The 18,984-nt window shown below is 54.4% G+C and overlaps 1 protein-coding gene across 12 annotated transcripts in view; it reads right to left on the bottom strand.

Moving 5' to 3' along the window:
* EBF3 (EBF transcription factor 3) overlaps positions 1-18,984 on the bottom strand; it is a 117,830-nt gene that overhangs the window by 12,991 nt on the left and 85,855 nt on the right. For all 12 annotated transcript variants that reach the window (XM_081236417.1, XM_081236422.1, XM_081236423.1 and 9 more), the window contains exons 9-10: positions 17,687-17,817; positions 17,070-17,196 (exon numbers count right to left, since the gene is read on the bottom strand). In XM_081236417.1, coding sequence (XP_081092543.1) covers positions 17,070-17,196; positions 17,687-17,817 — 258 coding nt within the window. The remainder of the gene's footprint in view (positions 1-17,069; positions 17,197-17,686; positions 17,818-18,984) is intronic.

Below are 18,984 nucleotides of genomic sequence, written 5' to 3'. Positions count from 1 at the left end.
TCAGAAAGTTGCAGGTCTTGGGGCCTCATACAGCCGTCACCACGGTCGCCATCGCTGTCTACATTACACAGGGCCTTCCACACCGGCTGGGGATTTATGGGAAACTGGCAATTATGACATATGTCCAGCTATTGCTAGCTTCAGATTTATCCCTGTGGTCCTTTTTTGTCTAGCATATTGCCTGAGCACAAACCAGGCAGGAGGAACACTTATTCTTGCAAAGCTTTAATAATCTGTGAATGGCTGACTACAAACTGATGTAGGGCACTATCACTGCGCCAGCCTCACGGAATTGCTGGCCACAAATAGTAATTAATCTTTTTATCCCTCAAATTGTAATTTTGACTATGAACTGTGCGCGGCCATAAATCAGCGGCACGCGCGCTGTGTACGGTGCATGAATCACGGCCGGGGCTCCGTCCAACTGCAGCCTCTGTGTTTAACAAGCTTTATAAGGAGCCATTGGGCTTTATTATAGCTCTGCCTGACTCCAACAAAAACTGAGCCCGGAGGCCCGGGGACGCGAGTTAAGATGAAAATACTTATTAGAGTACATTACTTCTTGATGTAGATATCGTTTTCCGTGGAGTAACGCCACGGTGCATGGCGCGACATAAATCAGGGGGTTTTCGGAGCCTAATAAGACCCGCCGCCATCTATTCATTACTCAGCCCGCAATCTGGGCCATCACTTATTAGTCAGCACGTAATTTGATGATTAACACCACCCAGCTCAGCAGGTCTGTGGAGCGCCGGGAACACAAAGGCTACAGCTTCGAGGAGCGAGGTTAGAGGCTGCCTTTGAAAGTGCTTTCCGGAATAATTGGTCACCGTTATCCTCGAGTGCTCGGGCTGCTGGTGTCAACACCCACGGCGGGTCTCGTAAGCGCCGCCGGAAGACTCGCACGTACACTCGATAACACGCCCGAAAGTTGAGGACCACAATACAATCTGACATTCCATCATACATGCCAGAGACAAAGGTCCGCACAGGAATGTGAAGTAAGACATTTTCTTGTTAATAAAGCATTGATCCGACATATTGATTTTACATGACATGGCTTTTGCTGCGATTTTGCCCTCCTTTTCCTTTGCAAACAGTAAAGCTCTTCAAAATGCCTCGCCGTATGTGACACGGCAAAATTTCTAACTCTCTGTGATGTAAATTCTGTATGTGTAAAACCACTTCATAATCAAACCATTAATCATCAGAAGTTGTCAGCGGTGACTTGGGGGACAATTTGTCATGTCTCTGCCTGGCCGGGACAAGGGTATCAGGCGAAAGTGCAGTGCGGGGAGCAGGGTGGATGGGCCTCACCCTGCGACTTGGCCCAAAAAAGGATTCGGTGATGTCTTATGTCTCTCGACTGGGAAACAAAAAAGGTGGCCCACTGGGCATCCCTAACACGCCAGGTTTCTCCTCTCCCCCGGCTAATCGCCATGACTGTTTGACTTAATGAATCGGCCTGATGAAAGGTGATCGGAAAAGATAGATGGGCGGCCGCTATTGATTTCATGCAAATGCCCCGACAGGTGATAGACGCCTTAATGCAAGCTTTCAGAAGCTTTATGACTTGTAATAACCATACACTCTCATTCTGGGGGAGACATTCCCGATGTTTCAGTTGAATTGACATTCTCCTTCTAGGACCCAAAAGATCTTAAAGCAGTAGAAAAAACACGGGGGTACCAGTCACCTCCCGCTTCAGCCCCAAGAGCGTTTACATCTTGAGCGCACCGCCAAGAGCGAGGTCGGACGTTCGGAAGACGACAGGCCGTCCTATGACTGCAGGTCTCGCCGTGTGGACACGGCGAGGGGGGCAGGGGGCGGGCGCCGCCGTTGCGGCTGGAAATCCCACCGGGGGCTCCGCTATGGTAGCCCGACGGACTTACGCGAAAGAATGAGAAGACGGGGCCCTTGTCTTCAAACTACAGGAGCAGAGACACATGTTCTCGGTTCTGGCGGGTGCGGGGGCTTTGATCACTGAGGCTGGGACGGCCCACCTCTGCGTCTCCGAGAGTAGCTGCCATCCGCGGGGCCGACCGGCGGCCTTCCGAGGGCCACACCCCACAGAACCCTCCTGCCCGTGCCAGGCAGGACAGGGAGTCGCCCAGCCTTGGCTGGCAAACTCTACAGCTGGAGGAGAAAGCAGAAGCCCCTTCGCGCACATCTGATCAATCCTCCGCGTGTGGAGTGTACAAGGAGGGCCCGGCCGAGCCAGGCCACGGCTCTGCACGTCCAGTCACAGAGCACCGAGCCAGGCCAATCAATACCACTTTCCTGTTTTAGAACTGGGTAATTATGAGGGGGAGAGATTGCCTGACCTTTCACCTGCACTGCATTACTTTGCTGATATTAAGATAAATTGCCTGATTTTGGGTAAACATATGCTGCGATTCAAGCTGTCAGCACTGGTTTGCTCAGGGATAATTTGTATTGATCTCCCAGCTTCTGCCCAATTTTGCTTACTGACCTCGTGGATAATTAGAGAAGGAGCCTTGGGTGAGCTCAAGTCGGGACGAAGAAGAAATATGAAGAAGAATAAAGCAAATTTGTTTTATGTTAATATTTGTAGGTCCTCCTCCGGCCCTCACATCTGTCAGCATCAGGAGAGCCGTAAATTAATGGACTTGGTTCCTGAGCAGTTTATTCCCAGGAATTATTTAGCAGCGTGCTTAGTCTCTGAACATGTGTCACTGGGTTAAATTAATTTAAACTCTGCCTTAAACACAACAAAAACAAATGTTATTTTCTGCTGAAGGGGAAAAAACCAAGACATTTCTCAAAACGTATTACAAGCGTCCACCCTTCTGCAGGGATTTCCACCGATCTGCGTCGGAGAGGGTGAGTTTTACAATAAACCGCTCCCCCGACCCCAGCAAAAAAAAAAGTAATTAGTGCCCGTTATTTGTTCTGAATTCAAATCTTGCTACGATGGGCCACTACCTATAAAAGAGATGACTGCAGGCACAAAATTATATCATTTAAGATATGTCAGATTATAAGGCTGTTGTATCAAAAGTCATAAAACAAATGTCCCTTGTGAAATATCTCTTTATTAACCGTGCCATAAGATATTAACATTCCTCATTTAGTGGAGGGCCTTTTATCTGTTTCAAATACATTATTCGTCCTTTTAGAGATAAACTGTATTAATATCCATTTGAGTAGGCTACCGTGGCCTAATGCATAGTAATTTTTGTTGGAGAGCTTCTATTTTAGACTAAGAAAATTACACAGCAATAAAACCTGAATGAACCAGAAGCTAGAGTAGCCGGGAATCACATTCCATGCCAAATGGGGCAGGCAATCAGGCAGCCTGTAAAAGGCCAGATATCCGGCTATCACATGCAGGCCAGCATCCAGCACGGGTCATACAAATAGAGCCTGACACGGCCACATAGACTCAATGAGTCCTACACGCCGGAATAGCCTACAGCTCGGGAAGGATACATATTTAAATATATTTGAGCGTACTGGAGTTAATCTCGTTACTTTACATGCATTAAAGTCATAACAGAAGCAGCATTCTAAATATTTAAGTCATGCCCGTGTACTGGGGGATTAATCATTCCGCAATTGATAAAATTTTAACGGTCTGTGATGTCAGTTCAAGTTGGGATTGCCGGAGCTAATGTGGCAGCAGAGAATGGCATCAGGCTCTGAGCTGCAGCTGCGGCCAGAGCAGCTCCAATCGGCCGGCTGCAATCAGAAACGTACCAATGGGCAAGAGTCAGTGGCGTTTTCTTTCTTGTGACATACATAGTTTTAGTTTTCCTTTTGATGGCTCAACCTTCTTTGTCAGCCAACCCTGCCCTGCAGTCTGTGCTGATCTCTAATACCCCAAAACGTATATGATTATTTTATTAGACTTGAATAGCAAGTCCATTAACATCTAAACGTAATTCAATGAAGCAAGGGGACATCTTCCGGACCTCTGGGGTGATAACACAGAAACAGAATTTCAGATTGGGCAGCGTATGTGTTTGGGGCCAATGAGTGTTTTCTACAAAGAGCCACCTCTCTTAGAAGGAAAACGGCCAAACCGAATGCCTTTAAGTCCGGTTCATCCACTCGACATTTATTAAGCAGCTACTACATGCCTGGGGCTCCACTGTGGGAAACCTGCTCCCCAAGGGCATCAGGGAACAGCAGCCCCGAGCATGTTCATGCTGCTGCTGCTTCAATGGGCTGCCTGCCCAGGGTGCTGGGATCCCCCCAACCTCCCCCCAGGCCTGGCTGGAGGTGCCCTGCCTGCAAACAGGGACTGGTCTGGGGCAGGAAGGAGGGGTCATGGTGACAAGGCTGAATTGTGATGGCAACCTCCCAACCACTCCTGCCGGGGAGACCTGGAGACCAGCCCAGCCAGCGAGCAGGGCCGCCGACTTTAAGTACACCAAGACTAGCTGTTCTTACGGCCACAGTTGTGTTTTTAAAACAGTGTCGTTAGCGCACAAGGGGGACAGTCACAGGTAGGAAACTAGCCACTTTTAGCATCGCCTCTGCGCTGCTTAAACCGAAGCCCAGCGAGCAAAGAAAGATACAAGAAGTTTCAGGTTTAGCACAAATTCTCCTTCTGCCTGAAAAACCTGCCTACAACAATAAAAACAGGAAGACATTCATTTGCTTCATTCCAGCTGCTGGTTGCAGCTATTAAGTGAGTTCCAGTTTCATTTCAATAATGACCATCTTCCTGTAACTTCCCAATCATGCATTTGTCATAATGCAGTAATTTTCTAGCTACAAACAGATCCTCATAATGAGGCAGTTTTTCACATTAGCAACATAACTACATAATAAGAACATCTGCAGTTCCTTTTCCGAGGGACAAGAACGCACTTCAATTAAAGCAATGGGGATCGTTAAATAAGATATAGTATATTTTACTAACAGGGATACCCAGACCCTGCCCCGACAGGCTGCAACCCTTCAGTGTGCCTGAATGAACACAGGTTGTAATGTGTAAAAATTAAATAAAGTAAAATTAAATTGCTCAATACAAAGACATCCCTCTAGAGGGTGTTAGTGATTTCAGTGACAAAGTGCTATTTGCTGACAAGTAGTTTACACATTAACCAGCTGAATCCAAGGGGGAAAAATGCCAATAGCAATTATATCACCTTGAGGTTATTAAATGTCCCACTGATAAGTAACTAGGTGAACTTGACCAGGTGATAAAGGGTGCTGTGAGCAAATGATTGTGCGCTGAAGAGTGTTCCTCTGTCCTGCTGTTTCTCCAGACAGCTTTCCTTTCCAAAATGACTGTACAAAAAGTTACATTAAAAATGCGTGGCCACAGAAGACAAAACTGGTATTGAGCTCCCCCACACCTCGCCCCGCCGGAGCACCGCCACCGCTCCAGCTCTGAAACATGACACCCGGGCTGCGAACACCTGGTTTTTGGGTTTTGTTTTGTTTTGTTTTTCTTTCCTCCCTTTTTTAGGCTTTAAAATGATGCTAAGTTCTCCACTTTATCATCAACTGTCTCCTCCAAGTGCATTTCATCTATAAGAAATTCAGATGCTCGGGAAATTAAAATTTCAAAGATCTGCTGCAAAAAAAAAAAATCAATGGGGCGAGATCAATGCTCATAGAAATTTCATGAACTTTGAACTGGTCCGGGCCTGATGAGGAGAGGTGGCTGGAGTTCCAGGCAGCTGACGGCTCCTTGTGCGGCCGCCCGAGAGCGGGCCGTGCAGCCGAGAGGAGGACCATGTCGGAGATGGGTTTCTGCTTTCATATTTTGTCCGACAAAAAAATTAATTTTTAGTCTATTTCAGTAACAAGCAAAGATAGAAAGAGAGCAGCCGGCCTCCGCAACGCGCCTGCAACACCCCACTTCGTAAGAGCACCTCTCGCTCTGCACATTAACGCGGCCACGAAATGAAATCGGTTCCCTTAGCAGCCGATTGCAGGTGCAAATTAATATTGTAAAATGAAGATCGATACATGGACAGGGCCAAATCAATAGCGGCTAAATTATTGCTGCATTTTCCTCCTCATTCAAGATGAGTTGTGTTTTCCTCTCAAAGTCAATACTTTGCAGCTTTTCTCATTAATTTCTCAATAAATTCGGCAATGAATTTCAATCACAGAACTCGGCAGGGTGAGCCAGGCACCGTGCACGGGAAACACAAAGGCCGCGGTGGGCCTGCATCACTCACCACGAGGCGCTGCCCCGGAGCCGGCCTGGGCACGGCAGGGACAGACGGGAGGCGCCGGGCGCCCTTCTCCAACGCCAAGCACCAAGCGGCTCAGCCTAGGTCGCCCGCATCAAAGGGGCGTGGCTTTTCCAGCATCAGACCCACCCCAGGGCAGCATCGGTTTCACACGGGGGAGCCCCTCCGACCCGCTAAGCCAAGGGTACCTTGTGTCACCAAGACTTCTGAGGACCGGAGAAGCGCCACGCTTGACTTCTAATTGGAAGTCAAGCATCGCCTCGGCCTCATGGGGAGGACTGTCTGGTATTCACACGCCCGGCCCAGTGCACAGGGACCTGCGCCATTCACCGCCGCCTGGCAGCGGACGGCGGCATTGAGATGTGACACCAGACTCAGAAAAGGGGACAGCGCATCGTCCTTGTTCCCAAAATAATACCCTTGCCGACAACTGTTGGATCGCATTCAAACAATTCTGTTCACATACCTCAAAGAATGCACCAGATTACGGCTTTTATAGTCACGTTCAAACGACGTCTACGGAGCCCAGGCCGGCAGCTAAGGAAAACCAAGGCACGTGGCGTCGGATGCTCCCACTCCCCAGAGGGCTCGGCCCCGGCGACAGGGACCCCCGAGACACGCTCCCCAGGGAGGCAGGGGAGGGGCACCAGCCATCCTGCAACCCTCACCTCCCCCACCCCGGCTGTGCCGGCAAAGGTAGCCCCTACCCTCCACGTGTAAAAGAGTCTGAACAAACGGGAGGGAGATGGTGGCCAATAAAACTCATCCTCCACAGAACAAAGAGCACAAACTACCCAGGTGTCACCCTTCCTTTAAGAAAGAAAAATCAACCGGGCCTGTGCTGTTGACCCTCGTAGAGATTTTGAGCGCGGAGGGGTAAAACCCAAGTGGGCAACAAAGCGCTCCACGGAGAACCAGCCGGGCAGTGGGTCGGCACACTTGAAACCCGCGTAAAATCTCCGTAGAGAGAGAAGCTGAGAAAGGAGCTCTGGAAGTTCACCCCCTCCCAAGGCTGGAGGTGGCCCTGCTCTGGGAAGACCCCTCCCTCCCGTGTGCCCGAGGCAACCAGCCCCCGGGGCACACGTCCCAGGCCATCCGATCACATGCTGCTCCCGGAAGGTGCGGCCGTCACCCTGTGTCACAGCACCTGCCCTGCTCAGCGCAGGGCGCACAGTAGGTGCTCCATAGTAACGAATAAGGACCACGAGGAGCCACAGGGCTTCTGGAAAATACCAAGCCAATGGAGAAGGTATACTTCACTTTTGACTTGGAGAAGTCAAGGTGAACATGACGTTTCCCATATATCCACGTGAGAACTTGTTCACGAATGTTTCACAGCAACATCACTTGTCTTACAGTTGGCCCTCTGTATCCGCCCGTGCCACATCCTCAGCCCTGACCTCAGATACGAAGGACCACACTGTAAGGGACTTGAGCATCCACAGCTTTGGTCCTGGAACCAATCCCCGGGGGATGCTGAGAAGCGACTGTACCAAGGCTCCACCGACAGATGAATGGATAAAATGTGGTCTCTGTGTACAAGCGAAGACCCTTCAGGCACACAGAGGAAGGAAGCGCTGATCACACCTCCACCCGGGGGAAACATGAGTGGACGAACCTGGTCACAAAGGACCCCATATACTGTATGATTCCCTGCACGTGAAATGTCCAGCGGGGCAAATGCACAGATACAGGAAGTAGATTCGTAGTTGCCTGGTGGGGGGGGCGGGGGGACTGCTGATGGATGCAGGGCTCCTTTTTGTGCAATGAACTGTTCTTGACTTAGGTTAGTGGTTGCACAGCTTTGGGACTGTACTAAAAACCCCTTAATTGTATACTTTGGGTGAATTTTAGGCTGTGTGAATTATATCTGAATACAGAACAAAATTTTTTAAGTGAAAGTAACACCCCTAACCTAGATTAGAATGCATGTGCCAGCTGTGCCTATACCGAGGGAAAGGCCTCTCACGGCCTGAATACTGTCTGCGGTGCGTCTGGCATCTGTGTAAAAGAACGGAGGCCGGAACTGGGGTGAGCAGGCCCCCAGCTGTGCGGGGTGGAGCAGAGGGCGGAGGAAGAGACCCCCCCGTCCAGGGGATAAGCTGGCCGTCCTCAATGCCCACGGAGGCGTTTGTAACCCCTGGTTTTTCAAGGTGAACAAAGAGGAGAAGCAACATTCTAAGGCAGAGCCTTTAAAGACATCGCCAAGATTAATGTAAATATTGAAATCACAAAACAGAGTCTGTGAACACAGGATCCTGGTTTCGTCTCTCAAGTAAAACAGTCCCGCCTGACGCGCTCCCTCCATCTCCTCCACCCGTGGCGCAGGCTCTGCCGTCTGTCTGCGGACCCCCGACCCTGCTGCTGACGCGCAGGGGTGCAGCCCGCCGGCCCCGGCCCCCCGTCTCTGCAGGGGTGCTCCGCCCACAGACCCCACAGGGCCACGGCTGCCCCTCTCCTCGGAGACCCGAACAGCTCTCGGGACCGTTTCATTACGGTCTCTTCTCTTTTTCGTTCCCATCAGGCTCTGAGTCAGCTGGATCGGGTGCCGTACATCGGTCGAGGGCAGCCCAGAACCAGGCACGGGGCTGTCAGGGTGAAGCCAGCCTGGGGCCCCGCGAGGAACCCACCGCGAGCGCACCTACGAGACACAGCTGTTTTCCCGCCTTCTCTGCATCACCTACGAGACACAGCTGTTTTCCCGCCTTCTCTGCATCACCTGCAGAGTACCTGGCCCAGGCGGGCCTCGGGGAGACACTGAACGCCGGACACCACGGGTAAATTCCAAGTCACGTCGACACGAAGCCTCAGCATCCCACCCTGGACGCTGTGCTCGCCTTAAAGATCAACACTGTCGGCGGGTATTCTCTGAGTGCGGAGGAAAGAAGGCACCAGGTGGGCGTGGCGTCAGGGGTGGTGAAGAGGAGGCAGGTGGCTGGCAGGTGGGCCCCCTGGTGCCACGACAGAGCGCACGCAGCCTGGGCCGGCCGCCAGGGTGTGAGGAGGGACCGTTGGCAGGTGGCTCGCAGGCAGGGCACGTGAGGCTGTGACCCCAGCACCTCGCACACGCGTAGCTCACCTCCATGGTGGTAAAATGGGTCAACTTTGGAAACGACCTCCATTGTAACGGGCAACAAGCACACAGGCAAACTGAGCGTCTTCAGCTTCGGGTGCACGGCGGCCGGACACCCTGAGGGTCACCGAGGTCCTGCCGTAAAAGTACCCGAGGAGCAACAGCCCCTGGGCGGGCTTGGTGCTTGTTCATCCCAAAGGGCACCGGGGACGTGTTTGCAAGGAATGGCGCCACGCTGGTCTTCAAAAGCGGGTGGAAGTGATCATGGGGGCCAAAGCATCTGGCTGATCACAGCGCCAGACACACGGATCCTGAGGATGGGCAGGAGCGCCACATCGCCGGCCCCCACCCCCTCCCATCCCCAGGGCTGAGGCCTGAAGGGCCAAGGGGAGTCCCTGGCAAGGGCCTTCTCCTGGGAGGATCAAAAGGGGTGAAAAGATGAGGAAGAAATCTGGCAGAATCCCCTCTACACCCAGCCGCCCAGATGCCCTGACTCTGGTCCTCAGATGCTCCGGGTGGGAGAGGGTCAGGCCGGTAGAAGGCTGGGCCGACCCTGCAGAGCTCACCCTGTCAGGCGGTAGGATTCCCGTGCGTGGAGGGCGTAAGGGAGGGCGGTCATGAGGGCGGGAAGGGTGGCGTCTGGAAGGCGGATGATGGACCCACTGCCAGGCTGCACCTTCGAGGAACTTCCCCCGAAGATGATTTACACCGACAGGTACAGAGGTCTGCAGTGGCCTACGGTCTCGATGGGAGGTTCTGTATTTAAAGTTTAACACGCTCTGTAATGCGTCTTCTACTAGAGCACGGGTACCAGCCACGTGCACCCAGGTCCCTCCTGGAACCAAGTTATTCCACATGCTCATTAAGAGCATTTGAAAACTTCTATGTATTTATTTTGGGGGGTGTAGCAAACAGTTCACGTCACCGACGAAGAGGCTCCCATCTTCCGTTGTTTTACTGAAAAGACATTCTAAGAAAGTTCAAATGACTCAAGTTTGCATTTTCTGTAATGAATAAAAAAGGCCCAACTGATTCAAATGATACTTTTTTAAACGGACTTTTTCTTGGGTTCAGCCTTTAGGATCCAAGCCTCAGCCGAGAGCCTAAAGACCTTCCCAAAACAAAGGTTTCAAATGAAAACACGAGCAGCCCCTGGACCCCAGGGGCATCCTCGTCCCAGCTCGCACAGCCCCCGAGAGCAAACCCCACTCACCCCGTCCGCCTCCCGCCTGGGCCATGGCCTCGCGCGCGGCCAAAGGGACGTGGTGGAGGAGGCCTGTGGCTTCCGCGACTGCAGGCAGCCAGGAAGAAAACAAGAGACATTTCACTCCTGTTTCTACTCTTCCAGGGCCACGGGCTGGCGTGGCGGGGGTGGGGGGGCCTATTTCTTCTCCTCTTTGGCAACAGAAGGCTCACAGGCTTCCTCGGTGGGTTCTCCGCTGAAACGGTGGTTCTGACACTTCCCCTGGTCTTCCTCCTTGAAGCTACGGGACTTGCTCCTGCCAGGGTGACTCGTGGGCTCTGTTTTTACCCCGTTATCGCTGCCTTCTTCTGCACTTCCGTTGATGCTGTTCACTCTTGTTGTGCTTTTAAAGGATCCCTCCTCCATCTCCCTGCCACCCCACATCCTGTCCCAGAAGCAGCGCAGGCACCCTGACCAGCCAGAGACGCCAAATAAAACCCTGGACGGGGCCCAGTCCCATCCCGCGCCTCGTGCCCGGGGCCTCCCGGGTGGGGGGAGGTTAGTGGGCCTGTGTCCCCGCAACCACTGAGGGAAACCCGTGACCCTTTTGTCCTTTGGGGAAGACAAATGGTTGTCTCCTCTCTGCTGCGTTCTGTCAGGTTCGGTGCCGAGAGTCAATACCTTCACCTTGATGTGGAAACTTCGTGATTTATCAGTCGGTTCTCCTCCCGGGTGAGCACAGCCCCGCCGAGCACAGCCATCGGGCCGCGGGAAGAGCAGCCTGTGGTCACAGCACTTGGCAAACAACCAAAGCCCCTCCGATGACAGACAAATGTGTCTTGTTAGCAACTGCCCAAAAGCGCTTGACTTGTACTAATAACAAAAAGGCCATGCTGGTCACCGTGGGTCCAAAGACGAAGCACCCTGTCACCAGCCTGGTTGGGAAATTAGCAAATAATGTTCTTTTCCTTGATAAATGGGTGACAGCTCCCTCTCACCAATCATTTCTAACATTTTGATGCATGCCTATGATCCCACTGGAGGAGCAGAAAAGTTTACTGGCCCTCAATTTTCAGATGATGAATGGAACTCCTCTAAATGTGCGATTTCTGTATGAGGTATAGTTCATTTTAAGCAATTCTAGTAAATGGGTGTCACTGATTAGGACAAATAGTCTACTTGTGCAATAGCACAAACGGTGTGTCTCATTCTCCCGGCCTCCGTCGAGACAGGAGAGGAAGGAAACAGCAGGGACCCCGGGAGCCCTCACCGCCCCACTCTTTAGAGGGACCCGGGACTGGATCTGTGCCCCCAGCACCCACTCAGCGAGCTGGCAGATTCACTGATTGTCATTTGATCTAATGCTGGGACCGCACTATGCAGAGGACACCGGTTGGGGCGGGGGTGGGCACGCCCTCCCTTCCTCTGTGGCCCTAAGGAGCTCCGCCAGTGACCCCAACGATGACCAGCTGGTCTCCACGCCCAGGTCTGCACACCATCCCAGCCAGTGGGGAGAAATTCGCCCTCTGCCCCCAACACGTAACCAAGGACGAGCCAACGTGGCTGGGGCGGGAGGAGAAACTGCGTTGGAGTCGTGCGTTATCTGAGTCGCTATCCCAGCTCTCCGATTCCGGACAGGCCCAGAGGTGGCCTGAGCTCAGCACGTTCTTCCATATAACTAACCTCACGTGAAAGTGAGGCTGTCCATCCTCCAGGGGACGGCGGATTTCCACTGACACCATCCAACTGGCGAGCTGGGACCAGTGGAAGCCCTGTGCCTGCGGGGCGCCCGCGGCAGCCGGGAACGCACAGGTAGCAGCCGGAGCTGCCGGGCCTCACTGGCCGGGACAGGGAGCCCAGGAGTCACAGACTCCTGAACCCCAAACTCAGAACTCGGAACGGAGGTATCTCCGCCGTGTCCACCTCCGTGGTTAAGAACTTATAATCGAAATAATCGGTTGGTTTACATTGAAGGGGAAGGCATTAGCATTTAGTTTAGCGAAGTAGAAACAGTATGATTTGTGGAAGGCAATTAGGAATCATTTGCTCCATGGATACAAGTAATTTGTTTGAAGAGCGCTGGCCTGGGAGAGAGCTGGCTGGAGCCGGCTGTGGTCGAGGGCGCCGCTGACTCTACCGTGTGTCACCATGCTGCTGACAGAATCCCATCTGAACACTCACAAAAGAGCTTTACAATACTTCAGGAACGCCGGTGCCCTTCAAGGGGTGCGGTGAAGTGTGGGTTCGGTGGCAGAAGGCTGCGAGAGGATACGGTGGCCCCGGGCGAGCCACCCGGTGCCGGGACAGCTCCCGAGGACAGGGCGGTCACCTCCTTGACATGTCGCCAGTTTTACGGCACAACGGGATTTAAAAAAACAAACCAACCAACCATAAACACTGTATCGGGAAGAACACAAACTGTTAGCAGCTACTGGTTGAGTAATGATTTCATGACTGAAATTGAATGCACGTCTTCGTGCAGAAAATGACCATTTTTAGGTCCCCATGTAGTCAGTGCTTTGCAGACCTAAGACCGGCCCAAGCCCTGTCTGGGCCGCTCTGGCCCTGGGCACCATCGCTGCCAGCATCTTGTTTAGTAACTGGGTTGGCTGGGCCCGTGGCAGACAGCATGTTGATTCCTGGTAATTGGTGATATAATTCCTTTAATTGAGCAAAAGAAATCTCTAAACTGAGGGTGGGTCAACCACACATTTGGGCGCAAGAGGTCAACAGGGAGAGCCCCGTGGCTGCGTCCTGGTGTCCCGCGGAACCACGCTGGGACTCAGGCCACCACCAAGCAGCTCCAGCTTTTTTGTGTAATAGGAAAACCCTTCTGCCAAATGGACGTGTTAGGAAATCAGGGACACTCGCATCTGTGCATGAACACCTCACACTTGGAATGTGTCTGTAAAAGCGGTTTTCGCTCAAACATAATTTCAATTAGAAGCATACAAATGCCAATTTGTCTTAACAACTAACACCGCAATGTTTACATTATAATTAAAAAAGAATTTCTTTTACTGCTCTTAACAATTTGATGTCTTTCTACTGGTGAAATTACGAACGTGAAACTGTTCAATCAGCCCTTACCACTGAGCTCCTCAGGTAGGATATTCCGGGACTATTTTAATTATTATTAAACAAGCAAGTGATACACTATTAGACAAATATTAAAACAAGCATTACACTCAGTTATTAATTTGCACTGTTCACTTTTAAATGCAGCAAATATCTCATTAATTTAATTTTAGGTGCCCACCCGTTTATATTGCATTTTACAGTCTAGAAGGCAATTTACTATTAACTGGCAATTACATACAGAGTGATTGTTAATTCTGCTCCTAAGTGCTAGCCGCTTGAAAATTGTTCTCTCTCTCTAATTTTTGACCTTCTTACAACAGGGGTGAGGCACGCTGGGAATACAAAGGACTAGTACGGAAGAGCTGGACATGTCATTGTGACTCATTCTTTTAATTCACCGTGTGCTAATCAACTGCACTGCCACTGCTTCCCAAGGTAATTGTCTCTTTATAGTAGTTGAAAGCAGCAGGCAAAGGGGCCTGGATGGATGGGCTTGGCCTGCCCGCCCCCCACCCCGCCTACGCCCACTCTGGGTTGACTAATCGGGTCTGGTTCTGAAGAATCTGGTGCTTCTCAGATCGCTGTAAACAGATCACTTAGGCCTTTGCCTTTGGCTGGGGGCGGGGGGAGGGGGCCCTCCGCAGCACTCTGGTTCCTCATCCCCAGGCCTGGCGGCCTCACCCCGAGGGTTCAGTGTGACGGTGTCCGCGCAGCCTCCAGGCCCGGGGATGCTGATGGGAGCCAGATGCCCAGGGGACGGGGCCCTCCCCGCAGGGGCTGCGCCCGTGTCCTGCCTGCAGAAGGGCTGGCTCAGCTTTCAGAGGGAGAGCAATTCCCAATGATTGCTTCTCTGTCCCATCAATTTCAGGGCAATGCAAATCAGACAGAAGCTTCCAGGTCAGACAGGTTATGACCCCACCTTTCCTCTGCTCCCTGGGAGTGTAGGCCCCCGTATCCCTTACGTGCGTTTGAAATGTATATTCCCGTTAATGATGGGGGTGTGGGGGAAGGCTGTAAATTAGCCCCCGCGGAGAGGCCAAGCTCACTGAATGGCTTCATTGAAAGGCCCGTTCGTGGGAGAACTCCTGATGGAGGAAACCCCATAGCCTTGGGCAGCCGGGACCCTGAACTTGGGGTCCGAGAAGCCCCATCAGCAGGGAGGGGTCACGGCGTCGGCTGCAGGAATGGAATATGGGCGTCAGGACGCGGGTGTCACTGGAACAGACTCGGGGACACCCACCGCCCTGCGGGCACGAGGCCTCCAGCCAAGGAAAGCGTCCTGCCCGGCCGAGGACAGCGGGCTACAGAGAGCGCTGCCCCACCGCAGCCCCAGGGAGGCAGGCCCTCGGCCACGGGACCCCCGCTGGCGGCGACGGGCGGCCCCCTGCCCTCGCGCCTTCCCCTCCAGCCGCACCCGCGCCCGCCGCGATGCTCAGCACGGGGCCCTTTCCTGCCACGCGGGCCACCATCCTCAGTGGCCAACGGTGGGGTGAAGAACCAGACCTTCCTGCTACTGTGTCTCCTCTCAAAAGAGTCGCTGCTGCTGACGATAGCCCGCCGACCTCGGCACCAAAAGCCCGCGGGTCAAGAACCCGATGTCAGGGGCAGGGCCGGAGGTGCCCGCGGGGGAGCGGCCAGGAGGCCAGAGAGGCTGACAGGGACAGCCGACTCCCCGTCCGTTTGGGGCAGAGCCATCGGTCCCACCACGTACGGACACGCTCACCGGGCGCCTGACCCAACCTGGCGCCCACGGGGCACGTGGCAGCGTGGAGCCCACACGTGGTCTGGCTCCCAGCCGCCCAGCTCATAAACGTCCCCTCCTCCGAGAACCCAGACCCGACGGGAGCCCGGGTCACACACGGCACCGAGGAGAAAGCTGGACTCGGGGGTCCCCCCAGGTCCCTAGGCCACACCGGGTGGAGCCGAGCAGAGCGCCCAGGACCCCAAGGCCTGAGTTCACAGCCAGAGCTGGACGGGCACCCACAGGCCGTCAGGGGCCCTGCAGAGACGGCCCAGCGCTGCGGGGAGCCTGGCCCCCACCTCCTGGGACCTGGCGGCCGCGGCGGCCCCAGGTACGAGCGCTCACAAGCGCCCCGACTTCATAACCCGCTTCTGTGCGGCTGTATTTAACACGCGGAGGCCTCACCAGCTGGGGGTGCCGCCCCCCTCCATCTTGCCTCCCGGGCTCACCAGGAGGCCCGGAGCACCTGCCCGGGAGCGGGCCGGGACGTGCACCCATCGCGTCTGCTCCGCCCTCATCCGCTTGGCTCTCAGGCAGCTCTGGGCTCCACGGAGCACGAGCTGGTCCCACGGGAAGAAACGGCCCCTAGCATGGGGCAGGGAACCTCTCTCCCCTCCTAACCACGTGAGGGCCGCTGGGGGCTGGAGAGGAGACGGCCTCCCCGCATCAAGGGCCCCGGTGTCACTGGCAGCCCTGGCTGCTGAGGGTGTGGGTGCCTCTGGGGACAGCAGCCCCGGCTCTCTGCAAGGACCCAAGCCAGGCAGGGCCTAGGAGTGACACGGGGCCTGCTGGAAAGTGGTCACTGGAAGAATTTACATTTTGCATCTCACGCTTCCTGACAGGGGTGAGTGAGTTACCCCTACTCCCTCTCCCAACCCCAAAGTGGAAGGGACCTCGTCTCCACCCGGTCACGCACCCACTGGACAGAGGAGAGGCCTGCATCCCAGGGGGAGGCCAGACCTGCCCCGGGCATCCTGCAGCAGGCGACAGCACGTGGACAGAGCCCCCGGCTCCCAGCCAGGCTCCCGCACGGACCTCCCCCACCACCCTGACCACGCGAGCACGTGGAGGCCACTCTGTCCAAGAACAAGCCCTCGTCCCCTCCGCCCTCGTGGGGCTCAGCAGGTGCTGGCCACCCCCAGAAGCACGTCTCAGAGGTTACAGCTTCTGCAGGTGGCAGGACTAGAGGTCCCAATGCGCACAAGCCGTATGGTCATTTACGGCCTTTCTCAGTAGCAACCTCAGACGCATGGTGTTCTCCAAGCAGCCTGTGGGCAAAGCACTGCAGCAGACGACTTTCAGATAGCAAACGTGGGACCTCAGAGGTGACCCTGTCTGGTGATGTCAGTGTGTCCGAGACCCTCCCAGAATACGGACCCCCTTGAAGCAGCAGTGCGGTGTGGGGTGTGAGGCCCCAGGCCCGGGGCAGAGACCCGCTCCCGTTTACAGGGGGCGTGTGACCTCGGGTACGCAGCCTAACCTCTGGGACCTCGCGGGGCAGCCACCCGATGGAAGCAGGAGGACTGTGGTTACCGACAGCTCCCACCACCTTGCTTTGCAGGTGAGAAGGGAGGCTCCACGGATGGGGGGAGGGGCCCAGGTCACCTGGCCCGAGCTGGCTGCACCTGTCCATAGCGTCACACCACGTGGAAGAGGATGTAGAAACTGCCCCCGAATACACCAACCGGAGGGCCACAGGGGATCGCCCGTCCTGACTGCAGAACGCATGCAGGGGGCCCCCGGGGGCCGAGAGGCCCTCCTTGGGAGGAAGCATCTACTGATACACCACGAAAGTTGGAAATGTGAACTCACCGGTGTAGACAAACCGCCCAGGAGCACCTTTACAGAACTGCTTGGATTTGTAGGACAGGGTGACTTCGACGACTCCAGGAATGTGCCTCGGTGGGGTCTGGACTCGGATGGCGTGGGGAGTGATCAGCTATAAAAACCACACAGGGCAGAGGCTTTCAGCGGCGCTGGGTGTAAGAGGCGGACACTTGCCAGTTGGATATAATTACCAAAATGATCAAAAATTGGACCATCGTCTTGGAATGTTCCCTCTTAGCTGTCACCCAGAGACTCAGGACCTACAGTTGTGCTTTCAGAAAAATATCTGCAAATGATCCCGGTTTCAGTTTGCAGGAAAGGCCACAGGGCATCATTCATATGAAAATCACCACCATATGTCTCCTTAAACCTGCTTCTAGTAATTCTAGCACTAATTGTTCCAGGGCACTCAGGGACCTCCGACGCCAGGCTTGAAACCCCAGGGCTGCGGGGCAGCGGTCTGCACCCGCCCACCGGAGGAGCCCCTGCCACGGGCGCACCGTCGGTTTCAAGGGATCTGGCGACAGGATGCACCATCGACAGCACGTCCGACGGTCCTCGGACAAAGCCGCGCCGGACGCGCACCGACCCCGCGGGCTTACCTCGCTCCAGACCAACATCGTCCCGAAGACGACTTGGAGCCCGTCGAAGAAGTTGTCTCCGATGATGATCACGGTCGCTCCCCCCGTGGTCCAGCCTTCACTGGGACTGATGGCCTTGATGCACGGAGTGGCTGCCCGCACAAGACAGAGAACGCAGACCTCAGAGCCCGCCACGCTGCCGCCACGCTGCCCACCTCCAGCCACGCCGGGCGGGGCCGGAGAGAGGCGGCCGCTCCTCCAGGCGGCACGCAAAGGGCAATCGTAGATCAGCACGTTGATGTGTTTAAAGCAAACTCTTAAATGTTTTATAAAGCAAAGGCCAAGCCACGGAATACCAGTGAGTGAGGGGAAAAAATGGCTTGATGTAGCAAATTATGTTTCAGGGCAAATATGACTACTACAAATGATTAAGCATCGCGTGCATGTGGCACGTCGATTTATCTGCTTTGCGGTCCAGATCTGAGCAGAGTCAATCAAAGGCTGATGAGGGAGACGGAAGAGCAAAAGCCTTGCATTTCGATTCCTCATAAGCAGCTAATTGGGTTGGGTGTTTTCATCCGCGAACTTTGCCTTTTGGTTCAAAACTTCATTTTCCTCTGCCACTTCACAATTACTACTTTTCATTTTTCATCAGGAAAAAAAAAATCAAAAGCACGATATTAATACTTTCGTCAAAGGTACACATTTTACACCTAATATTGTTTGTCGACAGGAATCCCCAGCCGCTGGCCTGACCTCCCTTTGTCTGGGAGCGCTCACATTTGCATGAGTTATTACAATGCTGCTGCGGCCTGGCCCTGCTGGGGGAGGGGAGACAGACAGCGAGGGCAGGCACCGGGGAGCGGGACCAGGAGGTCCAGCACGGTGCTCCCAGCAGCCCTGCGAGCAGAGGCCTGGGCTGAAGGCTGCAGCCTCACGGAGGCCGGCTTTGTCCTGGCCTTTGATCAGCAATTCTTCCACGTGATGTTGGGGGACCTTCTCTAGCGCCTCTGATGGCCTGTCACGGGCAGAGGTCCCACACGGGAGGAGCTGCCCGTTACTGGGGAAGGGCTCCGGGTGCTGCCCTCTGGCCTGCAGGGCCTCCTCTGCCTGGCTGGGCGCCGTGCTCAGGGCCCTGGGCCTCTCTGTCTTGTTAACTTTGGTGCAAAAAAGAAGGCTGTGCAGGCGGGTGTGCTGGGTGGCGACGCGGCCCCAAAGGTCCGCCAGGTCTGCTGGCTAATGCCGTCTGGACACAATTACGGCCCAGACGGGAGGAGGCCCAGGCCTCAATCCTCCATCGAGAGAGAGAGGAGGGCCCC

This window comes from Mesoplodon bidens (assembly GCF_964165515.1).
Source record: "Mesoplodon bidens genome assembly, chromosome: 1".
NCBI lineage: Eukaryota > Metazoa > Chordata > Mammalia > Artiodactyla > Ziphiidae > Mesoplodon > Mesoplodon bidens.
Note: the sequence above shows the minus strand (reverse complement) of the source record. Positions and strands in the feature narration are given on the sequence as shown.